This window comes from Onychostoma macrolepis, chromosome 07 (genome assembly GCF_012432095.1).
Source record: "Onychostoma macrolepis isolate SWU-2019 chromosome 07, ASM1243209v1, whole genome shotgun sequence".
NCBI lineage: Eukaryota > Metazoa > Chordata > Actinopteri > Cypriniformes > Cyprinidae > Onychostoma > Onychostoma macrolepis.
The window spans coordinates 39872602-39894286 of record NC_081161.1 but is presented as its reverse complement, the minus strand read 5'-3'; the positions used below and the strand labels follow the sequence as shown (position 1 = coordinate 39894286).

Genomic DNA, 21685 nt, shown 5'->3' with positions numbered 1-21685 from the left:
TTTCTATATTTTCATTAAATTACCTTTGTGAATACCGCCAAAGCTTTTTTTGTCCTAAACTAGCTCCCCCTATTTTCGAAGTAGTCGCGTCTGTTTCGCAAACTCCGCAAAGCACTATGGGAACACGTGCGGTCAAGATGGCGGCGCCCTTCACTAGAGTTTATCGACCATTATGGAGAATAATAACTACAACTACATTAAACAAAGGCGTGCGAAATGTTTCGTCCACTAGGCAACAGTGGTCTGCGCAAAATGTCAAAACTGCGGGTGTTGCGTGGAGTGCTCCGTGGGCGCTGCATGGAGCCGTATGTCTGCAGCGGCTGCCTGTGGTCTCTCAAGATAGGAGCCCTATTGAGGAGGAGTTCATGAAGCTTATGCGCCAGGTATGAAAGAATCAGTATTTTACGTGAAATATATAATGTGACACTGGACCACAAAACCTGTCATAAGGGTCAATTTTTCGAAATTGAGATTTATACATCATCTAAAACCTGAGTAAATGTGCTAGTTTCCATTGATTGTAAAGGATAGGACAATATTTGGCCGATATACAACTATTTGAAAATCTGGAATCTGAGGGTGCAAAAAATAATAATAATAATAAAAAAAACAATATTGAGAAAATTGCCTTTAAAGCTGTCCAAATGAAGTCCTTAGCAATGCATATTACTAATCAAAAATTAAGTTTGGATATATTTATGGTAAGAAATTTACAAAATATCTGAACGGAACATGATCTTTACTTAATATCCTAATGATTTTTTGGCATAAAAGAAAAATCGATAATTTTGACCCATACAGTGTATTTTTGGCTATCGCTGTAAATACTTACGACTGGTTTTGTGGTCCAGGTTCACTAATATTATAATTATTTTAAATACACCATGCTCATATAATGTTTTCGGACAGTGTATTTGGTGACGGCACCGTTTACATACGTATAATTTCTTTTATTTTTTAAATTTTAGTGTGCTATGTAGCATATTTTGAGGCTGTGTGTCTGTATGTATCTTAATATTGTGCTCTGCCTTTCAAGCATATCCTTATAATGCTGCCCATCCATTAATCTGCTCGCCATGAGCCACCTATAACCACCATAACTTATTGTTTCAGATGGAGTTAGAGAGAAGTCTGCTTTCGGACCATGAGCTGAGGCTCCTGGAGGACGCTGCACGGATGAGCCGGAAACAAGAAGACGATTATGATTCAGATGAAGAGGAGGAGGATTATAGAGACAAAGAAATAGTCACAGCCCAAGATCTGGAAGATATTTGGGAACAAAAACTGAAGCAATTTCAACCAGCTCCGAGGTCACAAGGTGAGCATTATATCGGCAGTGATAGTTTTTAAAAATTAGATTAAATCATTGCTTTGATGCAAGTCATGTTTTTAAGACATTTCAGACATGTTGAATGTACACAAATTCCAGGTGTTGACGAGAAAGGCGTGAGTTCTTCAGAGCGTTGTTTAGCAGAAAGCCTGATCTTGCTGGTGAAGAAGGATGTTGGCAGTGAAAAGCTTTGGCTCCTGCCTCAGATACAGTGGGAGACGGGAGAGACACTTCGACAGACGGCTGAACGTGCTCTTGCAAGTCTTCCAGGTACATACAAAATTGTCTATGCATATGTGTATTTTATTCACATATCTTAATTTTTATTATCTGTGTTGTTGTCTCTGTGTACTGGAAGCTTATTCTGTCACCAAAATAAAATCTTGTGTGTGCAAACATACTTGGCAATAAAGCTCTGTCTGATTCTGATGCTTATATTGTAATAGTCATTTAGACAGCTTCAGGTAGGTCAGTTTGAACTGGAGATTTGATGTCAGCTTTTAAGAAGGGTTGATAATCAAACATTTTAATAAGCTGACAATTAATGATTACAGTTTTAACACTGAATCACAAGCAGGGCAAGAAAAATTTAAATGAAACGTGATTACATTAGCCTGAGGGTGATGATATAACAAGACCGTAATTCTTAAATTGAACGGGTTGCAGGTTAAATTATTAAGCTTCTGTTTAATTTGTCATCTGTAGGTGCTGACCTAAAGGCCACTTTCCTTGGCAATACACCCTGTGGATTTTACAAATATAAATACCCAAAGGACATTCGGAAAGAGGGCAGTGTTGGAGCCAAGGTGTTCTTTTTCAAAGCTTTGCTATCCAGCCACAAGCACTTACCCCTGGAGAAGAACTCATTTGCCTGGGTAAAAAAGGATGAACTCCAGGACTTCCTGAAGCCAGAGTACCTAAAACAAGTCAGACGCTTCATTATGGCTCTGTAATATGGGAAGACATGGACATGATGGAGAATATGTTGGAAAACAGACCGCAAGTTAATGCTTTTCATATTTTTGGACTATTATTCCATGAGTTTGGACCCTATTCCATCATATGATGGCAATATAAGTGATGTTCAGATTGTCGTATAGATGTTATACAGTATGTTTCATACACTCTATTGTCATCTGCCATGTACTTGTATATTTATCCTGCTTATAAATGGAAACCTTTTTGACTTTATAGCATGTGATCTTCTTATGGAGAAAAGTCTCCTCTGTCATGCAAAATAATGCTCAGGAGGCAGAGTTCCAGAAGCCAAAATTAGACTTAATTGCAAGAAGACAACAGAGCCGAGATGACTGCAGAACATCTAAATATTTCTTTGTCCAGGATACCATCTTTATACATTTTATTTTTGGTTGCTGTCCAATGAGCGTACAGACCACTTGTTGATACAGCATTCCCAGTGCTTTTCCACAGTTGTTTTTCAGTTTTCATAATGCTTGCTTTTATTGTAGAAAAACACCTGCTAGTCTGTTTTAAAAAAAAAAAAGAGGTTACAAAGGAAGATGCATTTTAGGATTTTAATGAGTTGTACACACATGATCTATTTCTATACTATCTCATCCTGTGACATCTCCCATCTTTGGTACTTCCTTCTGTATTCTATTCATAAGCACAGTCACGCGGGCCATGAGGCCTACACAGTCAGTTAGTTTGGCCTTGAGGCCTTCAAAATGCACCCAGCTCACATATGAGGCAGACTAACTTTCACAAACATGCAAAGTATCTTCTTCAAGTGTGTTCTATAAGAAAAATAAAATATTTCATCAATCTCATCTTCTTTTTTTTTTTTAGGTATTTTGTAAAATGTAGCATGAAATCATTTATCCAGTAGGGTGGTAGTTAAATTGTTTGTTATTCCTCTGCTTCACTGTCACTTCATTAAATGTGTATGGTGTCCTTTAAAAACTACCACTTGAGGGCAGTAGATGGACAAAGAATGGAGGACAGACCATCCAACAGGAACTTTTCCCCTTCCTGAAAACACAAAGGATATCCAATTATGCTATGCGCCAGTATATTTCTGTCTTGTCAAATTTAAATGCCTTGTACTTGCGGTTTCTCTTATGCACTTTTATGTCTCTCTCTCTTGCTCAGTTGTCAAATAGTCATTGACTTTAGTGCAGTGCTGGTGGAAATTGGGATTAGTAATACTATGAATTATTTAGGCACCTTGATTATGTAGGTCTCTAAAAATTGGCTGTAGACAGTCATTTCTGCCAGCGTTTTGGGATTTGGAGGAGAAATTACTTTCAAAATTCCTCATAAATAGTGCAGCTATGGTCTTTGCAGTGGGAGATTTTTTTTTTTAAAAGAACACACACTTAAGGAAGGCCAGTTTTCGTAAGGCTAAGTGATATATGACTTCTTTGAAAAACCTCAATGGCCCTAAAAACAGGCTTTATTTTCTTAATCTAAAAACAATTTCTTGTTTTGTTTGGGGGTAAAATATGACCAAAATACTTGACAGTTTTTGTGAGATGAAGTGCCAATGCAGGAGCTTTTCTTTGTACGCTGAAGCTGTACACTCCCTATAAAAAGTACTTTTCATGTATAATTCTGCTTTGCATTCACCCCAATCAAGTAGCAGCAGTTTGTGTGTCACTGGTGACTGCAATGCTTCTCCATTCTTTCAAAACTACAAACTGCATGCTTTTTTCTGCACTTTTCAAGTCCATCTATAAATCAATTGGATTGACTGATCTTACTACTCCAGGACAATGAAAATTAACAATATGCATTTAGCTTTGGACTATGGACTATCAGTGAAAATGTACATTTAATGAACATTAAATAATCATTTGCGTAAGTATTCACCCCCATCAAGTCAGAATCGAGTAGATAACCGCAATTTCAGACTTGCATTTATGTGGATAGGTTTCACTGTCAACTGCAGTGTTTCTCCATTCTTCTTTCAAAACTGCATGCTGCTTTCAGCAAAACAAATATCGTTTCACGTCATAAGAGTCTTGTGATTTTCCTGTATTTTGCACTTTTCATACCCTCACATGCCTTCAAGGTCTTGCTCTAGAGAAGCATCTCAAGTAACAGCATGATACTGCCATCACCATGCTTCACAAAAGATATGTTGTATTTGGCTGACGTGTGTTTAGTTTGATGGCCAAAAAGCTTTATTTTGGTCTCTTCAGATGACAGAAACCTCTCTTCCAGCTGGTCTTGGTGACCTCCCTCACTAGTGTCCTCCACGGTCACTCAGTTTTTGAGGACGGCCAGCTCGAGGTAGATTTACAGCACTGCCATGCTCTTTCCATTACTTAATTATTGATTTAACTATACTCCAAGGGATATTCAATGACTTCTTGAAGTCTTCTTGTAGCCGTTCCCTGACTTGTGCTTTTCAATTACTTTTCCGCTGAATTGCTTGGAGGCTTTTTTTTTTTGTCATAATGATGTAACTTCTGCCACAATATTGACTCACCAGACGTTTTAGCTCCCAGATACAGTTGCTTTTATACAATCAGCTGAAACTCTGACTGCACACAAGTCATTTTAACTATTGATTTATTTACGTGTCATATTAAGGGGGGTGAATACTTGTGAAATTAATTAGTTTGGATTTTATACTCCGTATTATTTGAAATGCCTTTATAGAGTGTTTTTCTGTTGATCAGTGTCAAAAAAGCCTAAAGAAGTCCAGTGTGATTCATTGCTGTAAAGCCACTAAACATGAAAAAGTTTTTTATAAGCACTGTATCTCAAGTCTGCCATTAATCCAGATATTGGCATATTGTTCTAGTTTTATTAGTTCAGGTAAACATACAGTGCTCTCTGCACCTAAGCATACTCAAGACGCTAGTGTCTAACCTAATAACGGTGAGAATAAAGAACATTATGCATGTTTGCTGCAAAGACATTTCGACCCAAATCCCATTTCAAATTAAATTGGCCACATTTAGCCCATAAACACGTTTTACCTCAACAGCTTAATTTATAATTGAAGGTTAAAACGGGGGCTCAGAGGTCTTCAGAGACATCTAAATGGAGCCGGGAAAGCAATAAATGGGTGCAAGTACGAACCTTCCCTCCCTTTAAAGACCTCAAGCGCTGAGCTCAGCTGTATGAGATCAGGTGAGGTTATTGAGGGGATGTACAACAATTAGCTGATCAGCATGTTTTGTCCTCGCTCACGTCTCACATCTCTATCACGGTGCTTTGTCATGTCTGAGAGGATTAAACATCCTTTGACGATATTAGAATTGATATTTCCTCTGCACTTTTTCTATCCTGTTTGTTTGTTGTTAGACACCAAATCCCATTTCAAATTAAAGTGAATGACTGCCCCTAAAAAAAACAAAGCCTGGAATCAATCAACCATTTATAAAAACAGAGCACAATGCAAAATCTTTGGCTGTACGGAATGAAGTCCCAAAGAAGAAATTTAACCTCAGTTAACCTAACACTGTTTCCATTTGCTTGCTTTTTTAATCCAGAAAAGCCAGTTTAATTGAACAAGCAAAGACTCTGGTCTATAAAACCTCAGCAAAAAAAAAAAAAAAATTATATGCTTATCTTAGAGCCAAGAGTTTTTGGACAGGGGTTTTCAAAGTTTTTGATACCAAGGAATCCCAGAAGTGAATATACTTTTTGGAGTGACCCCTACTTACAATATAAAGGCAAGACTCATTTATACCATGTGAAAAGTGTGATGCAACTTGTTTACATAATTAAATAATTCACCTTCTGTGACATATTGTCAGTGTACTTAAGTCAAAACAAATATAGCAAATATTTTTATAATTTACTATATTTAATTTATATTATGATTTTTTTCTCACTGCAAAAAGTGATACGTTGACTTAACTTAAATAAATTGAGGAAACCTGTTGCCTTAATATTAACTAATAATTACAAAAAATAAGTTCACTTAACTTTTCTTTTATTATTATTATTATTATTATTTACTTAATAATTTTAAGGCAACGGGTTTCCTCAATTCTTTTAAGTTAAGTCAACTTATCACTTTTTACAGTGACATACACACAAATGAAAACCATTTTCACTGTTACACTATTGTTGTCTTATAAAAAATATAATAAATAAAGTTCTATTTTTCCATAGAACTAGGTTTATTTTACATAACATTATATATACATATATACCGGTATACATTTTACATAACATTATACATTTTTAATAATTTAATATAATAGTATAGCATTTGGTAAAAAAAGGTGTTGTGTCACAAAATGTTATACGTTTAAAAATAAATAATCTTAATTTAATGTGTTTACTTCTACATTTTTTTCCTTCTCAAATTTTCCGCAGATGCTTTAGCACCCTCTTGTGGTCCTTGGACCCAATTTGAAATACCTATGGTTCTCTATGGTAAAACTCAATGAATTTCACTAATGTTTAGAACTAATTTCTAGAGCAAATTTACACTACTAAAGAAGAACCATAGTATATGCTGGGATTTACTTGCGAAAAATTTATCAAATCGAAATAAATGGTTGGCTTGACATTTCAGTGACAAAGTGACATAAAAACAGAGTCATTGCAACATTGAGGAAAAACCCACATAAAATGTGTCATTGAATATGGGATCCTTGAGCACAAAGCAAATGGTGTCATTAGGTGTCATTACCAGTTATAGTCAGTGATTTGTTGCTTTTTCATACCTGGCCTTAGGTCAGCTCTCAAACACTGTGCTGCGGATGCACTTTTGTGAGTGCGCTCCTTTGAAAAGTCATTACATTTGTGAGAAACCAAGATGGGTATGACCCCCTTGGCAAAAAAGAGCTTCTGGAAATTGCCCCATCCATCATAATTACACCTATTGGGCAGCAACCAAGGAAGACAGGAGGAGCGAGCCCCTTTCCTGACCTGGTACGGATCCGGAGAATGGGAAGACCTAAATTGACCTGAAATCCCTTTGGGGGTAATGGAGGGATTAGGAATGTTTGAAGAAGTCCCTGTTAAGGCGAGAACTGGATTTTACAATGGTTTTGGGATTTTTTCCCTTTGTCTGGTATTATCTATCTCCATAGCGTCCATCTAATTTTCTTGATTGATACCCTACCAACAATTTACGAGTTTATTGTCTCCCTCTCAAACTTCTTTCAAGACAATCTAACCATTATGTGTTAATGGCAGAAGCTATTTTGAAAAGTGTTGGTAAATTTCAAATGTTTGTATCTGAAATGGCTGAAACAGTGTCAGTGAATTGCTGGACGTAGCTTTGTTAAAACACAGTGAATCACAATAGACGCACATTTTTGAAAGCAGTTGCTCCACACTGGCCTGCCAAATGAAGCAATTACTTTTTGCACTTGTTTGTTGTGTTTAAATTAAGCCATAGAAGCCAGGTAAAGGCGCTGAGGGCCATCAATCAATTAACATGCAACAATTTACATTACCATTCAAAAACACTGTGGGTGCCACACAAAAAGCGTAATTAGTGAGAAACATATGGCTGCATCATGCATGACTTTGCTTGGCTGAGCTTACCGTATTCAATCCCTCCTCAGAAAAAAGTGTATGAAATGTTTATGCACACTTTTTTGGGGAGCCAAACACATTCAAATAACACAAGATGGCATTTATTTAGGTAATGTGAATATGTCATAATTGAATTTCACTTTTGCATTTGACTTAGTAATAGACTTCAAAATTCACTCCATTTTGAATTTAACATCTTGCTTTATCAATACAAACTTTATCAATACAAACCAATGCACCAATACACCTGAATGTTTTCCAAGGCAGTCTATCCTATCAGGCACAGTTAAGATATATACTAGTAACAGCACGTTCCCAAGGAATGCATGAACTGATACACTGTATACTTTAAATGCAACATAAGTTGCTTTGGATAAAAGTGTGTAAATATAAATGTGAATGTAAATGTAAAAGTAACAGCAAGATAGTGGGACTTAGGAAGTGCATGAACTTACACGCAATACAAAATATGTTCGGATGAAATAAATGCATAAATGCAGTGAGAACTCAAACATAGCACCATAAAAACGACCTGAAAGAACCAAAACCTTTGCTAACATATTAAAATAATCAACTTGATACACATTCCACAAAGAGTGGAATGTGGCAAGTAAAAACAACAGATGTTGACAACAAACAAAAATAGTAAAAAACAGCGAAGAATAGAAGAATAAACAATATTCTACAATATATTCAGTGCACGCTGGGAAATCAAGTAGTACAATGTACAGTGATTAATTCATTGTACGTAATACAACCACTTTAAATGTACCTGTGATTGAACTCATGTTGAAACTCACTAAACGAATAAAGTTTACTAAAAATTCCAGAAAGGGTTGTGGTGAGTAAAACTATTACATTTTATTCACACTGGCGTGTCAACACATAACCAACATTTCCTGAAAATGCTAATACATGCACTCCTACTCTTAATTATTGATGCATGAAAAAAGAGTAAAAACGTGATGCTTTAATTTGCAATACGGTTACCCGTAAAAAAAAGAAGAAGCTATATTTAATTTAAACTAACTTCTTTATGTCCTCCCACACACCCATAGGATTTCCAAATGATGAGGCTAAATAAAAGAGATATGGAGAGTGGTTGCTTTCCTATGTTGTTTGTGTTGGTTCACTAAGACTTAAAGCAAGCTTCAGATAAAAGTATAGCTGCCAAAAGAAAAATCTTCTCACCTCAGGTGCATACAGTGTATTACATCATGCCTTACCTCAAATAACTGAGCCATTAACAAAGGTATCATGTACTGTAATCCATAATTTGACAGCCCCGGTGGATTAATGAAAGCAATTGGCCTTGCTGTTTAAACTCTCATGTGCTCTTACGAATTTTAATGCATTTCGCTGGTCAGGATGATATAATGAGTACTCAGTATGGACCATTAGACATCAAAGCACACAAGGTTTGAAACCTGTGCAACATTTCCAGTTGTGAGAAATGATTTGTTATAATAGTGCACCGCTGAAATGAAACCAAATCACGTGCAGCCTCTTTTAAGGTGTGATTACCCAACTACTACTGTTGGATTTGTTGTAATAGGTCAGTAAATACTGGAACATGAAACAGCCAAAGCAATTTCACAGGTTAATTGAAAGTTTACCGACATTGCCCTTTCTGCAATTTTATGTCCAGTTCTAGTTTTTAATCACCTCCAAAATCTACTGTGATAACACTAATAACCGGTTTTCACTCCAATATCATCTTCTCCCTAAGGATTATCAGAGTCCTTGAGAAATCCACTCTCACTAGAAGGAGATCACATAATTAGATCTGTCTGTCTTAATGCATTCATGATATAGGCTAGATGGCGTAAAGTGTTAAAACCATGTGCACGTAATCACCGATTGTGCTCCTTGGTGCCTTTTTAAATGGTTTATTTTCTTTTGTGGTCTTGTTTTCTGCCTTTTCCCATATGGCGGTATCGATTAGGTGGCATTTGTGAGTCAATAGATCACTATAGATTTGAATGATTGCTGTGTGGCTCTCTTAGCCGCTGCTCCATCACGTCACTTGAAACCGCTGGGCCTTGTTTCTAGGTGACACGGAATCAATATGCACTTCACACTACAGCAGAACAGTTTGTTTGTCATCAGTTAGTTCGGTTGGTGTGAAAGCGGTATTTCAAACTAGACTGTGGAATAAGAAATGATGGAACTGGTACGAACAGCAGTTCATCCTAAATTATAAAAAAGTGAACTGCTACTCATTTTGTATAATTTGCATCTTTGCACACTCCTGTTACACTTATGTATTATATTTCTCACAGCTCCTTGAGCCTGAATAAATTTGCATTCAGTCTTTAATTTTATGCACTACCTCATATCACTGCAGATAGATTAATAATATAGTCTCAATATAATATAGACAATCTCTTTCTGGCAGATTGTCATTTGGCAACACTGGATTGGCGCTCCTCCTGTTTTGTGTCAGCTTTTTCCTGAGGCCTATATATCTTGACAAGCTAATGATCCAATTATGTGTCTGTCTCAAAAATCTAGTTTTTTTTTAAAACTCCAGATTCTGTCAATCACATAATTATCTTTTATGGCTTTAAAGGAACTGTTCACCCAAACATAAACATTTGCTGACAATATACTCACCGTTAGGCCATCTAAGATGTAGATGAGTTTGTTTCTTCATCAAAACAGATTTGGAGAAATTTAGCATTGCATCACTTGCTCACCAATGGATCCCATTGGAGAGTCCAAACAGCTGATAAAAAAATCACAATAATCCACAAGTAATCCACACCACTCCAGTCCAGTCACTTCCAGTCCAATTATCCATAATCCAAATCTCCAGTGAAAAAAATCAAACTCATCTACATCTTGGGTGGCCCGAGGAATTTTTAGCACATTTTCACTTTTAGTTCATCTGTTCCTTTAATATACGGACTAATATAATTATACTATTAATTAGCTGTGCTTTCTAAGTCAAAAATCACCTTAAGTGAACCTGAAGCCCAAATTTTAAATATTAAACTTTATCTCACACCAATTTTGGATATGAATTGTACCTCAAATCATGTGATTTTTTTTAAATGAAAGGTGTGCTATTAATTTTCTGTGATTGTACTCACAATTTTGTTTTGAGTCAGTAAGAAACCCCTTGCATCACCAGAAACCTGCCAGAAGAGTAATAGTAACAATTTAGCAACTACTTTAGCACTAAGAGTAATTCCCAGAAACATTTTGTATAAGCAAGCAAGCACTTCTTCAGTAAATATATCAATCCAGTTGCTTCCTGAGCAGATAAACTGATAAAGTTTCATAATGTGATGCTTTTATTCAAGGGAATAATTCTGAATATATAGCTAATGTGGATGAGTGTTTTATTTCAGCTAACAGATAACCTAATGGATTTAAAACTAACCAAGACTTTCACTTTTCAAAGATCCTGCAAATGATCCATAGGTAGCAAACTGACCCAGCATCAACAGGCTCAAACATCCTAAAGGTCTGGATGAGTGGCAGCTTGGCATCACCCTCTGTCCATTTAAGATGACAGAGGCAACTCTACAGCCAGGGGAAATTATGCAAATGTTATATTTCCATAAGTGGAGCTTGTCATATCTGAATGTCAATGCTGATCTATTACCTATTGGAGAACTTGAACATGATCATGCTATGAATCCAGATGGTACATTTTATTGCTGTTTAATGAATGTTCGTGGCTTTATTTGGATTATTGATTTTTTTTTAAATCTCAATGTCTGGCATCTTAAATCCTGCAGTGATTTTTTTTTTTTTTTATGATTCACTCTCACTTTAGCTGAGAGGCAATATGATCGGCATACATTAGAATGACAGCTGCTTTATTTTACATTCAAGGTAGTATACAATCATTCAATCTGTCCCTTTAGTGAGCAGAATCAGCAGATAGTAATGTATATTTTTGCAATGTGCATTCAATTACAATCCTTTAGATTTTTCTGGGTCGCATTCATGGTAATGAATAAATGATCTAAGCAAACTCTTGTAAAAGGAGACTGTGCTGTATATTGCTAATAATAAGACAGGCTCTGTTAAAATGCTACTGTCATGCTTACATAGATTACACAAATGTAGAGAACAGAACTCTGCGTGACTAACAAACAATGCAGTTATGCTGGAGGCGGTTGTGTACATGAATCTCATTTCTAGTAATACAATGCACTAATGGCATTTACATCTGCTCATTTAGTACAGTTTTTATCCAGAGTGATTTGTAAACAAGTTTGCTACTTGTACAATGCAAGGGATTCATTTAATACGTGTGATAACCACAGGTTTACGGTGTGTCTACTCACTAACAGGACATTTTTACTGGTTGCGTTGCTGCAGGTAACTTTATAAAACTGCGACCCCGGCAGGACTCGAACCTGCAATCTTCTGATTCGAAGTCAGACGCCTTATCCATTAGGCCACGAGGTCTCTTTCACATGGTGGGTGATGTTAATCTGAAAAATATTTTTTTTTCTGCTCTGACTTCTTGATAATTCTTTTACAGAAATACACTGGAAGACTTTTTATTGAAATATCAGATGACAGTCATATGTAACAAATTAGATTTTTTATTGCAATTTCAAGGGTTCCATTTCAGTTTGTTGCAAGATTAAGCTCAAACCCACAGTAGGCTATTATAACTTAAATATAACCTAATCGTTGAACAAGAGGGAGAATTATTTCAAATTGTATTAAAAGCAGGTTTGCACGTTTAATAAAAAAAAATATTCATCATTACCTCGTGAATACAATACTCCGTACAAATGCTCAGTTGTCGAACAAATGGCCAAAAACAGTCGGTTCTCGATTCAATGATGAGTCAGTGACTTAAAAACCGCTCTAGGATGCTTTTCCCAAAAGCAAATGTCCCAAGTTACGTCGTTCCCTGTAGAATTTAGCTAGTTCACACTGCACGATTTTAGCCTGATTTTTCACTTGCAGACAGGTTGATAAATCGCCGACAAATGCCCGAAATCGGAGTCAAATCGGTGCTCCTTCACGCGAGTGACAATCACGCAGTGTCAAAAGACGCGATCAAAGACGCGATCTGAGAGAATCGCCGATGCGAAATATTTGGCATGTTAATCTGGAGCTGTCGGCGATTAACAATCCTGCTGTGTGAATGAGTTCTGACTGCAAAATACATCGGTGATGACCTACAGCCAATGAGAGCGCAAGATACAGGGCAGCGGGAAGTTTGGGGAGGACTTTTTCTTTCTTTTTTATTAAGCAATTACTTATGTACAAACAGCTTGGCAATATCAGTACATTTTTGCATTAGAATATACAGAACAGGTACAAGATAGGCTATGCCTATATATGCCTAATATAATATATAGACACACACAAACATAAATAAATAAATAAATTAAACATAAAAGGGGGTTAGGTTTTTTTTTTCTATAAATAATATTCTTCTATAAAGAACAAAATATTTATTGCATTTTTATTTTTCATCATTTTGAAGGCTTTTTAGACTATAGAAATAAAGTCATTATAAAAACGTTTGTTTCACTTTCAAGTAGCCTACTTAGATTTGTGTATATACAATTTTCCCAGCAGAAGTATGTTGTTAAAAAGGAAGTCATCTTTGTTAATTATTGTGTGTTTGTGGAGGACTTATAGACCATAATATGGACGTGATCCTGCGTTATTTCCTTATCACTTCTCGCGTGCGTTTGGCTGTAGTTTGCGAATCAGAGTTTCTTCCTATTGTAAAGTCACGCAGTGTGTAACCTCTTGTCGCCGATCCATCATGCAATGTGAACACTGCAGCAACTGCTACCCCAGATGGTCGTGCGGTGTGAAAACAACGGTGATCCGATGATGCAGTGTGAACTCGGCAGAACTTGCGATCATAGAGGGCTAATGACGCTTTTGGGAAGCGCATCCCTAATCGATTTCTGATCGAATCGTTTGATAGTTTAAAAGATTCTACTTGTACAATGCAAGGGATTCATTTAATACGTGTGATAACCACAGGTTTACGGTGTGTCTACTCACTAACAGGACATTTTACTGGTTGCGTTGCTGCAGGTAACTTTATAAAACTGCGACCCCGGCAGGACTCGAACCTGCAATCTTCTGATTCGAAGTCAGACGCCTTATCCATTAGGCCACGAGGTCTCTTTCACTTGGTGGGTGATGTTAATCTGAAAAATATTTTTTCTGCTCTGACTTCTTGTAATTCTTTTACAGAAATACACTGGAAGACTTTTTATTGAAATATCAGATGACAGTCATATGTAACAAATTAGATTTTTATTGCAATTTCAAGGGTTCCATTTCAGTTTGTTGCAAGATTAAGCTCAAACCCACAGTAGGCTATTATAACTTAAATATAACCTAATCGTTGAACAAGAGGGAGAATTATTTCAAATTGTATTAAAAGCAGGTTTGCACGTTTAATAAAAAAAAATATTCATCATTACCTCGTGAATACAATACTCCGTACAAATGCTCAGTTGTCGAACAAATGGCCAAAAACAGTCGGTTCTCGATTCAATGATGAGTCAGTGACTTAAAACCGCTCTAGGATGCTTTTCCCAAAAGCAAATGTCCCAAGTTACGTCGTTCCCTGTAGAATTTAGCTAGTTCACACTGCACGATTTTAGCCTGATTTTTCACTTGCAGACAGGTTGATAAATCGCCGACAAATGCCGAAATCGAGTCAAATCGGTGCTCCTTCACGCGAGTGACAATCACGCAGTGTCAAAAGACGCGATCAAAGACGCGATCAAAGACGCGATCTGAGAGAATCGCCGATGCGAAATATTTGGCATGTTAATCTGGAGCTGTCGGCGATTAACAATCCTGCTGTGTGAATGAGTTCTGACTGCAAAATACATCGGTGATGACCTACAGCCAATGAGAGCGCAAGATACAGGGCAGCGGGAAGTTTGGGGAGGACTTTTTCTTTCTTTTTATTAACACAGGTTTTGATTTTCTTTTTGGAGGTGATTGATCTTAGGGTTCTCTGATCTGAGCTTATGCATCTCAGTTTTTGAGTGAACATTGCTAAAAAAATATATATATATTTGAAAACTGAGGTGCATATAATCTCAGATAAATGAGGCCTACAATCAATAAGTTCCAAAAACAAGACCTGTTCTAACTGAAGGAAATAAAAGTTGATTGAATCCAAGATTTGGTGATAACAGCATAATGAGAGATTTTCTAGTATGCTACTGGAGCACTTTCCATTGCCACCAGTTTATAAATGTCAATATAGTAAGAGAAGTACTTTTATTGTGTATCATTTTATTTACATATTACAGATATATCACAAAAACTTTTGGGTCCTTCAATGTCATCTTGAATCTTTTTTTTTTTTGTTTCCAGTACTGATTACTGAGAAATCCACTGTTTTGTAGAGGGCGGTCAAAATGACAATTTTCACCTTAGATTTGGAGCCAAATTACAGAAGGAGAAAAATAACAATTAATACTTTATTTTTATACAGAGGTTGAAACTGTTTCCCACTATTAAAACACTTGCATAAAACATACCTGTCTGAGTGCCAAAAATACTCTTTTTGCAAAGTATGCATGGCTGTAACTCAAGATATATCAGTATTCTTTTAGATTTGGCATATTTTCTTTTGTATCATCATTTTAAGACCCTGTATGGTTCAGACCCAGAGATAAATGTGACTCAATTTGCAAATTGTTGAATTCTACCCATTTTCCTCATTATTTATGTTTTTCTTTCTTCTGAAAAAAATAAAATTTTAGCTGAGTAAATTCTGTAATTTGGTTGATTTGACACGGAATGACCCTTTTGTTATTTAGGTAAATGACATTTAGCTAAATGTGATGTCAAATTATAATTTGCGTTGCACAAGACGAACCTCAACAGATTGAGTATAATGACATTTACATGTGCATTTAATCATTTACTGTTCACTGCACTGTGTTATTCTTCTTATTTATTTTTAGTGCACATTTATGGGAAATACCTTACTTCTGCATTAATAAATTAAGGTGGATAATTCACACATTGTCAGCGGGTCTTTTTGCCATTGGCATTAAATCAGCACTCACAGCTTCAAAAAAATAAAAAATAAATATGCATCTGATAAAGTCTAAAATCATTAAGATCGTGTCATTCTGGGATTTCGAACTGTGAATGACTCAGTCCCTGAAAATGTTTGCTGTACTTTTGTAGCCTATCATCTATCTTCCTCAAGACTTTGGGATGAGCAAACAGTTTATACTGTCATCTTACTGTACTGTCATCTATCATCTCATGTCTTAACTTTGCAGACCAGCACAACTCAGCCTTCACTGTCTCTTACGTAATGACATGGCCATGAGTTTTCTTGCTGGAAATGCTTTTGATAAATGAAAGCCTGAGCGAAAGTACATTTTGTTTATGTCTATTTTTAATAATTACTTCATCACGATGCACTCACAGGACACTTTTTTGTTTTATGAATTAATTTTGCACAGTGCATGCATGTAATATCATAATAATTTCCTCATCTCTACTCTTTGTGGTTTAGTTGACTAATAAAATGTCATATAAAATGAAAGGTCTTTGAACAACCATAATGACCTGACTAATAGGTATGCAGCGCTTTACAAGCATAATCCACAGAGATACCTGTTAGTATAGCTAATAGTGTAGCCTTCAATTAAACACTAGGTGAGCACAAAAAATGGATTGCTTTGCCTATCTATTGGTTCCTTCATCTTCAGTAATTTACATTTAATCACGTCTTTCATGTATGTGCATTGTAAATAATGGCTGCCTTGATGGATATGCACACAAACTTGAGCCTATAGGAGAGAATTAGAGTCCGATCTGTGTAATCATGTTTAATGCTTAGTGACCTCAGATCTATGAAATGTCATGTCTGCTGTGTGTGTAGATAAAATTAGGTGGTGAAATCAGGCTCAGTTTTAAATTCTGCTCCATAGACTAGCAGTTTGTTGTTGCATATGTCTGCTGTCCATCATACCAGGATCAGTTCAGAAGACATTTGATATGAATCTTTATTAAATAATTACCTTACTTGAAATCCGACCAACCTTTCTCCCAGCAGCCATTGTCTTTTTTTTTTTTTTTTATGAAATAAACTGAGAATTACTGATTCTAGGCATTGCCTGTGGATCAAAGCTAATGAGCGAATTGAATAGAGAGAATTTGATTTGATTGTTCTACCTTTGTTGAAGCTCTGAATTATAATTGGATCACAGCTCTGCAATGCTCTAGTTGTCCTTAAATCCCCTCTGCACACCTGTTTTAAAGTAACAATCAGAATAATATTCAAATATGAAACGTCTAAAATGATCACAAAACAAATGTCTATTTTAAATGTTTATCTATTTTATCTCTGTCATGTTGTTTAAAAGTTAATGTGAATGACAGATTCTCATCAGACTCGATTACTGGAAGCTGTCATATAAGATTTGATCATGGCTGTGAGCCAGTAATGAAATTTAAAACTTTTCTGAATTGAATGATTCAATCATTAAAATGTGTCATGAACATTATTTCATTAAAGTCAAGTTAAAGGCCATTCCTGACTTACCTGCTGACAAGATATTTTGGTAGAAGTGCTACATGACAAAAGAAAAAGCACTGAAAATGAATAAGTTCAATCTGTAGTTTTAACAAAAGCCTAAATCTTTTAAAACTCTGCCAGATTATGCAAAATGACATGTTTTTCGTCATCCAATAGACTTTTGCTGACAAATAAACAGGGATATCTGCACTCTCAGAAATAAAGGTACAAAAGCTGTCACTGGGGCGGTACCTTTTCAAAAGGTACATGTTTGTACCGAAAGGGTCCATTTTGGTACCTTAAAGGTACATATTAGTACTTAAAGTGTACATATTTGAACCTAATAGGTACAAAAGTGTACCTTTTGAAAAGGTACCGCCCCAGTGACAGCTTTTGTACCTTTATTTCTGAGAGTGTGGGTGCAGGTAACACGTTCATTGTAACAATACAAATCTGGTTAAAAATTGGCAAACTTGGGCAGCAGATTTTCTTTAAGTGTTTAATCCAATTTTATTAACCAATATCTTTGCTTTGCTTCAACCATATGAATAAGCAAATGTAACTTTAGTTAAACATCACATTTGTGACCCTGGACCACAAAACCAGTCATAAGGGTCAATTTTCTGAAATTGAGATTTATACATCATCTGAGAGCTGAATAAATGTGACCCTGGACCACAAAACCAGTCTTAAGTCGCTGGGGTATATTTGTAGCAATAGCCAAAAATACATTGTATGGGTCAAAATGATCGATTTTTCTTTTATGCCAAAAATCATTAGGATATTTAGTAAAGATCATGTTCCTTTAAGATATTTTGTAAATTTCTTACCGTAAATGTATCAAAACTTAATTTTTGATTAGTAATATGCATTGCTAAGAACTTCATTTGGACAACTTTAAGGCGCTTTTCACAATATTTAGATTTTTTTGCACCCTCAGATTCCAGATTTTCAAATAGTTGTATCTCAGCCAAATATTGTCCGATCATAACAAACCATACATCAATGGAAAGCTTATTTGTGACCATGGACCAAAAATTAAGTTTTCATATATTTACAGTAGGAAATTTACAAAATTTCTTCATGGAACATGATCTATACTTAATATTGTAATAATTTTGACCCTTACAATGTATTGTTGGCTATTGCTACAAATATATCTGTGCTACTTATGACTGGTTTTGTGGTCCAGGGTCACATTTTTGTTTCATTGCAGAAGTAAGAGTGTTGAACCTATTCTTCATGCAATCCACAATTGAATTGCATGAAAGGTTTGCTTGAGCTGGTTTGTCCTTTACTCGTTTACTTTTGGTGTGAAGCTGCTTTTACATTTGCAAAAAATATAAATTTTATTATATTAAAAACAAACAAGCAAGCCCAGCCCAGATGAGAAAAGTGATTCGAAAGTAATGTAATGCATTACTTTCCATAAAAAGTAACCAAGTAACGCAGTTAGTTACTTTTTTAGGGAGTACTGCAATATTGTAATGCATTAATGATTCAAAATGATCTGTTTCTTTATTATTGTTTTTTTGTATTGTAATCTGTTTGAAACATTTATTTGCTTTATGCATTTTTGTGCCTTGTTTTATTTTATTTAAATGTTAAATGTTTTTTTGTAATTTGAAAAAGTTACTAAAGGTTTCTGCTAAAAAAAAGCATTTAAGTTGATTTTATGGCAGTTTTATATTAGGAGACTCATTTCCAACAAGCAGAACCTTGGTCCAAAATTATGCTCTTATTTGAAGTACAGTGGGTTCATTTGTTTTGCACACATTAATTGCTTCCAACTGTGGTTATACAGTCGCCTGCACACTGATGTCTTGTATTAAATTCAATGTAATGATTATATTTAACATTTTCGAGGTATTATTATTGTACTGGGACATATGTTTCATATAGGCTACCCAAAGAGGGCATATGAGAGTGAAGGAATATGTAAAAAAAATATTACAGTTGCCCTCTGTTTCCTCAGCCGGTCATTAGATATTTAGCCGAGTAAGGTGTACCTGTGAATACAGAGATATGGTAATCTTCTCATGGTCTGCATGGCACATAAGTATTCAGTATTTCTCCCAGCACAAAATGTGCTGCTTCTTTGACCGTATAGTGACAGAGGTTGATTTCTGTCTGCTCAGCACTTCAATAACATTTCCATTCAGTGCTTTGACACTTAAGAACTGCAGTTTGCCTTCAATCAGGCGTTTCCACCATGGAAGTGACCTTAACCTGCATAAAGTAATGCTTTATATTCTGCATGCTCTGTCTTGCATAAGATGTTACCTCTATATGTCTGTCTGAAACTAAAAAAAGCATAGTGATACCAAACATGGAGATGCACTTACGCAATTATATTCTCTGTTAATAAAATTCACCAGATAATCAGGGTTCAGAGCTGGTCAAATAGTCATGCTGTATTACACAGTTAATATTTGCTGTATTTCTCAGCAAGTGAATCAAATTTTAGAGATGACTCACTTCTGGAGACATCAAAAATGGACTGGAGTGGCTGCTTCCGCTCTTTTATTTCAGCTGATTGTATCTTCATGGCAAATGGAGTGACAATATTTCCCTTTCATCATTGTGGCCCGAGCGACAGGAAGTTGCTCGATACATGGCTTTGCCGACTGACGCATTTTCACAGTAACGGAGCAGAACTGAATGGTGTCCTTGGAGGTGTCTTGAAGACAGTTCGTGAGTGTCAGGGGAAAAGTCAGCAGCACTCTGTGACTATACTTGTTGACTGTCAAGGTCTCTGATACACCTGTGAAATTAAACACAAGCCTGGGCCTCTGACTCATCCGCATGTACAAGCCAGAGCATTCGTTCAGTTAATGAATGACCAAAAAGGAGTTCAGATTACGTTTGTCATACAAAGTCCTTGACAATGATTATGTGTGTGTGTGTGTGTATATATATATATATATATATATATATATATATATATATATATATATATATATATATATATATATTATATACATACAGTGGGGCAAATAAGTATTTGATACACTGCCGATTTTTCAATTTTCCCACTTACAAAGAATGGAGAGATCTGTAATTTTCATCGTAGGTACACCTCAACTGTGAGAGACAGAATCTAAAAAAAACAAAAACTGAAAATCACATTGTATGATTTTTAAATAATAAAAATCATACAATGTTTATTGCATGAAATAAGTATTTGATCACCTACCAACCAGAAATAATTCTGGCTCTCACAGACCTGTTAGTTTGTCTTTTAGGCTTAGTTCACACTGCAGGTCTTAATGCTCAAATCGGATTTTTTGCTGAAATCCAATTTTTTTGCGCTGTTGTTCACATTGTCATTTAAATGCAACTGCCATCAGTCTTATGTGTGAACCGTATACAGCCCTGAAGTGACCCGCATGCGCAGAAGAAGACGTGACGTCAGACGCAGCGCACTGTGTCTGCGGAAATAAAAATGGATGCTGCTCGTGTTAGTGCGTGTTTAGCAATTAATGTGCAATCGGAGCCTAAATAACGAAGTGATAAGAAGAAGAATATTAAGAAGAAGGAGAGCACGATTTCCTCCAGCACAGAATTGTGACGTCTGTCGCAGTTCAATGACGTAAAAATTGCATGAAATGCGACATGGCCGTTCAGACAGAAGTTGCATTGCAAAACATCGGACATGTATCCGATTTAGGACCACATATGAAAGTGGCCTGGGCCTCAGAGGTGGGTAGAGTACCCAAAAACTGTACTCAAGTAAAAGTAAAAGTACTTGAAGAAATATTTACTCAAGTAAAAGTAAAAGTAATAGTCTGAATAGTTACTTGAGTAAGAGTAAAAAAGTATCGGATAAAAAAACTACTCAAGTAGTTAGTTACTAGTTACTTTGGATCATATACTGAATATAGTCTATTTTTATTTAGATATATAGATATTTAGATACAATTTTATACACACACACACACACACACACACACAACACACACACACAGCCGTTCAAAATACCTTAAATACCTTTTTTTTAATGTAATTTATTTCAGTGATGCAAATCAGAATTTTTATCAGCCTGATTTATTATCAATGCTGTTCTTTTTTAGCTTTCTATTCATAAAAGAATCCTGAACAAACTGTCACGGGTTCCAAAAAATATTAAGCAGCAAAACTGTTCCCTGTTGAAAAAAATAGCATATGCTGGTATGGTATGTTTTGAAGCATGGGATGCTGGTTTGAACTGATTTAAGCTGGTCCTTTGCTTGTCCTAAGCTGGTCCGACCTGCTCAAGACCAGCACATGACCAGCACAAACCAGCATCCCAGCTTCAAAACATATCTAACCAGCATATGCTGTTTTTTTGTTTTTGTTTTTTTTCAACAACACTGGTAATAAAACAATATATT

The 21685-nt window shown here is 35.8% G+C and overlaps 1 protein-coding gene and 2 non-coding genes across 3 annotated transcripts; 1 reads left to right on the top strand and 2 right to left on the bottom strand.

The window, feature by feature from the left end:
• Positions 1 to 62: 62 nt before the first annotated feature.
• mrpl46 (mitochondrial ribosomal protein L46) lies at positions 63 to 2521 on the top strand. The gene is made up of 4 exons (XM_058783361.1): positions 63 to 383; positions 1114 to 1318; positions 1430 to 1600; positions 2036 to 2521. Exons 1-4 carry the CDS (start codon positions 117 to 119, stop codon positions 2281 to 2283), a joined length of 891 nt encoding a protein of 296 aa, XP_058639344.1. The 5' UTR covers positions 63 to 116; the 3' UTR covers positions 2284 to 2521.
• Positions 2522 to 12159: 9638 nt separating this feature from the next.
• trnar-ucg (transfer RNA arginine (anticodon UCG)) lies at positions 12160 to 12232 on the bottom strand. Its single transcript has one exon. It is a non-coding gene; the product is annotated as a tRNA-Arg (tRNA).
• Positions 12233 to 13857: 1625 nt separating this feature from the next.
• Positions 13858 to 13930, bottom strand: trnar-ucg (transfer RNA arginine (anticodon UCG)). Its single transcript has one exon. It is a non-coding gene; the product is annotated as a tRNA-Arg (tRNA).
• Between the last annotated feature and the right edge of the window lie 7755 nt (positions 13931 to 21685).

Bases quoted from the DNA above. Each gene is read 5' to 3' on its own strand.
- mrpl46 (XM_058783361.1), top strand. From the start codon at position 117: ATGGGAACACGTGCGGTCAAGATGGCGGCGCCCTTCACTAGAGTTTAT. The intron at 384-1,113 runs GTATGAAAGAAT...TTATTGTTTCAG, and splicing joins TCATGAAGCTTATGCGCCAG to ATGGAGTTAGAGAGAAGTCT. The intron at 1,601-2,035 runs GTACATACAAAA...TGTCATCTGTAG, and splicing joins TGCTCTTGCAAGTCTTCCAG to GTGCTGACCTAAAGGCCACT.